Source organism: Lepidochelys kempii, chromosome 20 (genome assembly GCF_965140265.1).
Source record: "Lepidochelys kempii isolate rLepKem1 chromosome 20, rLepKem1.hap2, whole genome shotgun sequence".
Taxonomy (NCBI): domain Eukaryota; kingdom Metazoa; phylum Chordata; order Testudines; family Cheloniidae; genus Lepidochelys; species Lepidochelys kempii.
Genome location: NC_133275.1, coordinates 6,865,229 through 6,874,131, shown reverse-complemented (window position 1 = coordinate 6,874,131; position 8,903 = coordinate 6,865,229). Strand labels below are relative to the sequence as shown.

Genomic DNA, 8,903 nt, shown 5'->3' with positions numbered 1-8,903 from the left:
CAGTGATTCAGCTGCACAGAGCAGGTTGCAAGATCAGTGCTTCAGCCTTTAAGCTCTTCAAGGTGGTGACTGTCTTGATCTTTGGGTTTGCATAGCAGCAAGCGCATTGTCAGTGCCAAACAAGTAGCAGCTAAACAGAAATCAATCAAGGGAGCGATGCAGAATCTCACGGGAAAGGCAAAATCCTCCAGCATTCAGTAGGGCGAGGTTAAAATTTTCAAACTTGAGTGACCAAAGGCACCTAAAATCTACATGTAGGCAATTCATTCAATGTGCTGATTTTTTTTAAGGTGTTGAGTACTCCCGTCCACTTATTTAAACACCTAACTATGGATGGATGTGCTTCACTGAAGTCTTTAAACCATGATTAGAGGACTTCAATAGCTCAGACATAAGTTAGGGGTTTGTTACAGGAGTGGGTGGTGAGATTCCGTGGCCTGCGATGCGCAGGAGGTCAGACTAGATGATCATAATGGTCCCTTCTGACCTTAAAGTCTATGATTTTGGACCCCCAACTTTGCAAAACCTTGGTTTGAATGCTTTTACTGACAACCACTGTATATAATACTTTGCTGACGGACAGACAGCTCGATTAGCACTTTTATTTTTAACTTTCAGCGCCACCATGCGGGCATGTTTATACACTCTCATTTGTGGGTCATAATCCTGAATGCCAAAGCATAAATATTCATTTAAGGATAATGTCAAACACCATGTACATTAGCAGCTGCTTCACTTTTTTTCATCTGAATCTGTACAGCTTGGGGGTGAGAATTTTACTGGGACAGGGAGCGAGGAAGTGGGCTGGGGTGACGCGAGGGGGTTTTAAGCCACAACGTTCTCTACCCCGGTAAAATGTACAGGGTGTGATTTCCTCCTAACTCCAGCTTCCATGATGCTACCTGCTCTGCCACCTCTTCCCACGTCCTTGGACTTCAGCCTGCTTAAACAGTGTGTGGGGTGGTCCAGTGATTAAGGGGGCCTGGCCTTTAGCTGATGGAAGGTGGATTCTGTTAGGGGGCTTATTCCTTCACCCACTCACTTCCCTGGTCCTTCTCACACGAACAGAGAGCAACAATACCCGAAGTCCAAAGGTGCAAACAATTCAATGTTTATTGCGGTGAACTTCCAGCAAGCAATGATTCCAATGTCCTTCCTTAGTGTCCCCCTTCCCAGCTCTGACACCACAGAGCCTTCCTGTGTCCCTGTTCCCTTTCCCCCCCTTTTAGCAAAACATGATTCCAATTCCCCCACCCCCATTCCCTGTTCCCATTCCCCCCTTACTTCCTGATTGACTGCAGACTATATAGTAAAACTTGAGTTCTGCTTAGCTATACCTTAACCAATCATTTTACTGAAATTTAACTAACCAATCCTAACATATTGCCAATTATAGCCCACCATCTTAATTGGTTTACACCCAACAAAATTAATTATACAGTAGACAGAAACAATCACAGAACTAGACAGAAATTATACAGACAAACAATAGGGAAATGGGGACTACAGTGAGAAAACAACAAAGAAATGAGGATTTCACATCCCAGCTATTGATAGGTAAATTCTTGCCAGACAGGATGCTATCTAACTAAGTTTCCTTTTACATCTTCTAGGCTCTTCCCTTTCTCTGGAGGAGATAGGCATTATCAGGACAAAATTGTATTCCTAACAGCCCAATAGCACCTTATTTCAGTGTGACTGGTGAGGATGTGACCGCTCGCTTCCCAGCTTCTGGCTGCCTCTGAACAGGGCCTCAGACTGTCACAGTAAGAGAAGGACCTTACACTGGCAGACAGTGATTTTGATTCTTGCTTTTATACCTCTATAACTAGCTAAGTGACAAGAATACACCTAAATTCTTAAAGTATAGGCCTTTGCAGACATGCCTGAATATCTATATCCCAACAGATTCTAGCACTGACTGGCTATGACAGGTCACTTCCCTGCTCCACACCTTAGGGCTTGTCTACACATGGCATCAGTAACGTTGTGTGTGGGCACTCTTATTCTGGAACATGGAGTTCTTCAGGAATAGCTATTGTGCTTTAAATTCATAGTTAGTACCCATTATGTCTCTGGCATTTAGGGCAGCAACAAAGCTCTTCCACTCCTGTCTGTTTCTGGCACATCTTTCAATGGTTCCTCAGCTGTGCACTGGGTTTTTCAGCTCGCCTTCCACAGCTCTTCGCCATGTTGTTTTCGGGCGGCCCCGTTTTCGCTTGCCTTCAGTAAGAGGTGACCCTCTTACTGCTATTCTGGTGATGGAATCCATTTCTATCCAAAGCACATGGTCAAGCCATCTCCAGTGCCTCCTGGGTAATGATAGTGCTCGTATCTGCTTGGCTGCACTGTGTGAATAGGTCTTGGTTTGAGCTTGTTCTGGGCCAAAAGATATGGAGGCCTTTTTCTGAGGCAGGTTGTATGGAATGAAGACAGGTTGGACATGTCATACATTGTCATGCCCCAGCATTCTGCACTCTAAAGTAGTGTTGAAAGTATGTACCTGCTCTAATAAATCTTGAGTTTGGTTTTGGTGTTGTATTTTGATGATTTCCAGATTGTATTTAAACTCCTGAAGGTGTTCCTGGCTCTATTGATTCTGTTCATGCTCTATCTTAATTTAAATTTAAAATTAACTTTCAGGTGTAGACAAACTCTTACTTTCCCTTTTCTGCCCTTTGTCTGTCTGGTCTATTTAGAATGTAAGCTCTCTGGAGCTGTGACTGTCTCTTATTATGGGTTTGTCTACACAGAAAGCTAATCCAGAATAAAATAGCATGTGAATTTAAAGTAGATTAACTGTTCCTCATTAACTCTGTGTGGACGCCCTTATTCTGGAATAAGAGTGCCTTGTTCCAAATTAGTTTAATCCAAGTGGTTAAGCTAATTTACAATAAGGAATTTTTATTCTGGGAATAAGAATGGAGTAACCAATCAGGAACATTAGTTCGGAATAAGCCCAGGTGTAAACAAGGCCTATGAGTGCTTCACACGGTGAGACCCCGCTCGCTAGGGTGACCAGATGTCCTGATTTTATAGGGGCAGTCCTGGTATTTGGGGCTTTGTTTTCTATAGGCACCTCTTACCCCCGGCCTCCGGTCATGATTTTTCACACTTGCTGTCTGGTCACCCCACTGCTCTCCCTTGCGATTTGTAGGTCCTACAGGAATAGAAACAATAATAACCCAGGGCTGACAGGAAGTCCTATAAAGAGGCCCAAACCCGGGCATCATAAAGCCTACGTTTCCCATTCCAGCAGCACAACTCCCAAGGGTGTGAATGGCGGGGAACCCAATTACTAATGCATAAGGCCCGGCGGCGCTTTCCTCCCCACCGCCTTCACCCCTCTCAGCCTCCCCCGCCCCAGCGTCTCCACTGGCAGCTCCGCCACACGGAACCTTTCTGCCCCCGGCCAGAAAAGCGTCGGCGCTTGGTGGCCCGCCGGGCGGCTGAGCCGAAGGACCGAGCAAGATGGCGGCCCCCATGAGTGAGGCGGCCGAGGGGATACCCAGCGGCTCCGAGCCCGGGGCGGCCCCCTTCGGGAACTTCCCCAATTACTCCCGCTTCCACCCGCCCGAGGGCCGCGTCCGCCTCCTGCCGCCGGCGCTGCTGGGGCGGCTCTTCCCCGCGGGGCCCTCCCCGCTGCTGGGGCTGGACGTCGGCTGCAACTCGGGGGTACAGGCCGCCCGTGCCGGGGGGCACTGGTCAGGGAGCGGGGGAGGGGACACTGGGGTGACGGTAACACGGGATGGGGGGGGAGACGCGAGGGAGGGGGCAGTGGACTTGGCGGGGGGGTAACGCGGGGGAGGGGAGGGAAGACCAGGGGGCAGCATGGTGGGGCAGTGCCCAGGGGGTAACGCGGGGGAGGGGAGGGAAGACCGGGGGGCAGCATGGTGGGGCAGTGCCCAGGGGGTAACGCGGGGGAGGGGAGAGAAGACCAGGGGGCAGCATGGTGGGGCAGTGCCCAGGGGGTAACGCGGGGGAGGGGAGGGAAGACCAGGGGGCAGCATGGTGGGGCAGTGCCCAGGGGGTAACGCGGGGGAGGGGAGGGAAGACCGGGGGGCAGCATGGTGGGGCAGTGCCCAGGGGGTAACGCGGGGGAGGGGAGAGAAGACCAGGGGGCAGCATGGTGGGGCAGTGCCCAGGGGGTAACGCGGGGGAGGGGAGGGAAGACCAGGGGGCAGCATGGTGGGGCAGTGCCCAGGGGGTAACGCGGGGGAGGGGAGGGAAGACCGGGGGCAGCATGGTGGGGCAGTGCCCAGGGGGCAGCATGGGGGAGGGGAGAGGAGACCGGGGGGTAGCATGGGGGGCAGTGGGCTGGGGGTAGGGTGGGGCATGGTGGCGCAGTGCCCAGGGGCAACATGGGGAAGGGGCAGTGCATGGGAGTAGCATGGAGGAGGGGGAAGATTCTGGGGTAGCATTAGGATTGCCAACCCTCCTGGACTGGCCAGGAGTCTGCCAGAATCGGCCTTGATCTCCTGGTGGCTACTGAAACCAAACTGGGAGATTTTAATAGGCCAAAGTCCAGTTGGCGGTGCAGCAGGGCTAAGGCAGGCTCCCTACATGCCCTGGCTCTGTGTGGCTCCCAGAAGTGGCTGCCATGTTTAGCTCCTAGGCGCAGGGCTGGTCAGGGATTCTCTGCGTTGTGACCACCCCGAGCGCCGACTCCACAGCTCCCATTGGCCGGGAACCACCGGAATCTAGTTTTGCAAATCTAGTTTTGCTTTGTTTTGCCCTAATGCCTGAAAGTTGAAACAATGTTTTGGGATTAAATGAAATGACAGTTGTAGTCCTGACCACTTGTGGTTATTTTAAAATCTCATGGTAATTTTCATAAGGTTGGTGTTTTGGTAGAATTTCAAGGCTCCTACCTACATTCTATTTCTCTAAATTCCAACTGAATTTTACCTGGAATATTCTTTGAGATGTATATTTTTTGCCCTGACCTGTGTGTAGATGTGGTGCATTCTACTCCAGAAGTAGCTGTTTTTCTTTAGTGCACAGAGAAATGATCCAGTGTATAAGTTGGACCTGGCTTTAAAATGGCGTTTGTGGATAAAGAGGAGTATATTAGACTGAGAACTATATTTAAAAAAAAAAATGCATTTGAGTAGAAGTGCTACTTTGCATTCTGCTTTGGATGCATTTGTGTTACAACCATAACAAATGTTTCTTAATCTCCTTGCATTATCTGAGGGATAAGTGAGTGATTCTAGACCTCATTTCAGATGAGCTTTCAAGAGATCAACTAAACATCTGGTCATAAGGCCAGTGTCTAAAACAGGGGTTTTCAACCTTTCTTTCTGAGCCTCCCCCCCCCCCCCCCCCCCGCCCCACGTGCTATAAAAACTCCATGGCCCATCTGTGCTGCAACAATTTTTTTTCTGCATATAAAATCCAGAGCCAGCACTGGTGGGTAGCGATCAGGGCAATTGCATAGGGTCCCATGCCACAGGGGGCCCTGCGAAGCTAAGTTGCTCAGGCTTCAGCTTCAGTCCTGGGTGGCAGGGCTCAGAGCTCCAGGCTTCAGCACTGTGCCACATGGGTTTGGCTTTCTGCTCTGGGCCCCAGTGAGTCGGGCACTGGCCCTGCATGGTGGACCCCCTGAAACCGGCTCGGGGGCAGGCCTGGACCCCTGGTTGAGAACCGCTGGTCTAAAATACAGAAACCAATGGGGAAATGTCTGACCACTAGAGGGCACCGTATCCCTAAATAACCTAATACTCTTGCACACTAGAGGTATACACAGCTGTGTATATTCCTTGGTATCATGTCATTTGGCAATTTCACCAGCAACTTTGATGGTAGGAGACACATTCAATGGGACAGCCTGAAAAAGGAAATGGAAGGGAAAGCCCTGACAGTACCCATCTTATGGCTTTATAAATATTTTTCCATAAGTAATTAGGAGGAGGAAGTGTATTATTATCAATATGGCCTTCTAAATCTCTATTCAGGTTATTAGAGTCCTCCAAGGCTTATCTAGAGAGCCAAATATAGCATCCACCTCTCCAAAGGAAGGGGGTATTCAGTAAGATTATATATTGGTAGAACTAATCTTCCCCCATAGTAGTTAGGGTAGGATCCTGAGTGTCAAGGGACCTGGCTTCTGTTCCTGGCTCTGCTGCTGACTTGAGGCGTGATTCAAAACCCAGCAGAGTCAATGGGAAGGTCCTTGCCGTGTGATCCTGATTGAGTCACTTTAATGCCTCTAAAATGGGGATAACACACAGGGAGGTTGTGAGGCTTGGATAATGAATGTCTTTGAAAGCCCTTAGAGATCTTCAAATGGAAAGCGCTGTGACATTTTTTTGTCCTGGTTCCAGAAGGATGAATCCATCAATGGGTTGCCCTACTCTGCTGGACTTCGAAACCTCAAGAAAAATCTGAGACCTGATCCTTGTATCTCAGTGGGCCCATATACCTTGGTGATCTGTTATTGAACAGGGCATGCTGAATGAATCCATGCTGTTTTTCCTTCTGCAGGAGCTAAGTGTTGCTCTGTACAGACACCTCCTTGGTCTTCAGGAGAACGAGGCCAGCCCTGATCAGCCTGTTGTTAGAAAGATCCTGAACCTCCTGTGCTGTGATATCGATGCAGCACTGATCGAGAGAGCTGAGCGATGCAGTCCCTTTCCTGGCTCCATCTCCTATGCCACCCTGGATGTCATGGATACTGGCGCCCGGGAGTTATTCTTGAGCTCCTATCTGAGCAGATTCAGCCGTTCCACCTTTGACATTGGCTTTTGTATGTCAGTGACCATGTGGATCCACCTGAACCACGGGGATGATGGCCTGGTGGAGTTCTTATCTTACCTTTCATCTCTGTGCAAGTACCTGCTTATTGAACCCCAGCCGTGGAAGTGTTATAGAGCAGCCGCCCGGCGCCTCCGGAAGCTGGGTAGGAATGATTTTGACCACTTCCGCTCTCTTGCTATCAACGGGGACATGGCAGAGAGGATAACCCAGATCTTAACTGAGGACGGTGCCATGGAACTGGTGTGCTGCTTTGGAAGCACAAGCTGGGACAGGAGTCTCTTGCTTTTTAAATCAAAGAGAGTGACTCAAAAGCAACTCTGAGAAAGGGCAGCCCTGTGCTGATGAAAACATCATCCTGCACCCATGCAGATGGGGTGGGGGAAGAGAGAGGTAATGGTCTGAACATAGAACTGGGAGCCAGGAGCTTCTGAATCTGCATCTCTGATCTCGCGCTGATTCCTCTCACCCCTCTCTGCCTCAGTTTCTCCATCTGCAGAACGAGGATGATAATTGGGGTGTTCTGTTAAAGTGCTTTTGAAGATAAAAAGTGTCATAAGTTCTTTGTACATACACAGATTATTTCATGGAAGGACAGTTTTAGTTGGCTTAGTTGGGGATCGGTTCTGCTTTGAGCAGGGGGTTGGACTAGATGACCTCTTGAGGTCCCTTCCAACCCTGATATTCTGTGACAGTGCATATGCCTTTCCCCAGGGGGTTTTAAGAAAGGAGAACAAGAATACACTTCCATTTATCACATGTGATAATCCGTTTCTCGCCTCATGTAATATTTTATATAGTTCTGTTTTATGGCTGCGCTTCTGAGCTGTTTGTAAGTGATAACTGATGGACAGTTCCAAAGGGGTGTGGATTTGGCTAGCATTAAGAGCTGTTCGAACAGTATCAAGGCATCTTTGCTGCCATTTGCCTCATAAGCAAACTTCAGCAGTCTGCCAAAGCGTGTGGACTTTGATTGTCCCATGGAATGAAGTTTTTGTGGGGCGTGTATCCGTATAATTCTGTAACAAAAGTGAGAGCTCTTTGATAAATAACCTTCAGATAAACTTTTTTTATTTTTAATCAAACATGCATTTTATTTTTTCTCATCAAACTTTCCACTTAACCAATGAGTGTATCCAATTACATTTTAGGAATCAAGGGTTCTGCTAATTGAGTTTATAGCACAATTGCATAATAAAAGCAATGCCTTTGCCTGTATATTAGTCATAGGAAGATAATTAATACTTCATGAAATCAGGGGGCTTGGTTGAAATATCTTACTTTAAATTAATAGGAAAAAAACTATATTTATTTTCAGGTAAGGCAGCTGTAATCAAATTTAAAAAGCCTTAAAATGTGGGAAATACAGTTAAGGAATTGTCAAATATTTATTTTATATCAAGAAATATTTCAATTCTTTTTAGCAATTCTATGTTTCATTTTTTCTCATTACACTTTCTTTAATGATACTAATGATTTTCAACATATTTCCAATCTTGGCTCTTTTTATTCTTCTATGTATAATAGAAATGTTTACTATCTTTAGTACTTTTGATAATTAGTAAGATTTACATGTATTCTGAAAAAACTGATTAAAAGTATCTTGTTTAATTATAATTTGCACACTTCAAAGGCTTTAGGTAGGTGCAAGTTGTAAGGTACTCCTGTTACATGTTCCACTGTTTTCTTACAATATGGTTGGAATTAAACCTGGGTATGTATTGTAAGTTAGTAGTATCATTAAAGGAAATGTACAGATATAAACCAAGAAAGGGAAAATTGACAGCATTGACACAACCTTCCATGAGGAGGAATTCTTGTCTCACTTTTAATGCAGTTTGGCAGAATGCCACAGTTTACATATCTATATGACACTGACCTTTTTTCCTTATTGGAGCTTTCTAAGTGACAGTATAATTGTGTGTAGTGCTTGAAGAAACCAATAAGAAACCCATAATCAGCTTAAATTTTAAACCAAGCCCTGTGACAGCCATGCACAGCCAGCCAGAGAGTTCTAAAGGCAAAGGGTAAGTGAAACTAGCTGTTGGAGTCTCTGAATAATTATTGGCAAATAAAGGTATATTTCCTTTTGATGACATGGATGGGCAGGGATCACACAAAATCCTCCTGGCTAATGTTCAAAGGCA

General features: G+C 47.0%; 1 protein-coding gene across 1 annotated transcript; it reads left to right on the top strand.

Annotated features, from left to right (window-relative positions):
- The first annotated feature begins 3,391 nt into the window (after window positions 1–3,391).
- On the top strand, window positions 3,392–8,140 carry BCDIN3D (BCDIN3 domain containing RNA methyltransferase). Its single transcript, XM_073318711.1, has 2 exons — window positions 3,392–3,675; window positions 6,487–8,140. The coding sequence occupies exons 1-2, from the start codon at window positions 3,472–3,474 to the stop codon at window positions 7,078–7,080; spliced, it is 798 nt and encodes a 265-aa protein (XP_073174812.1). The 5' UTR covers window positions 3,392–3,471; the 3' UTR covers window positions 7,081–8,140.
- Window positions 8,141–8,903: the final 763 nt, after the last annotated feature.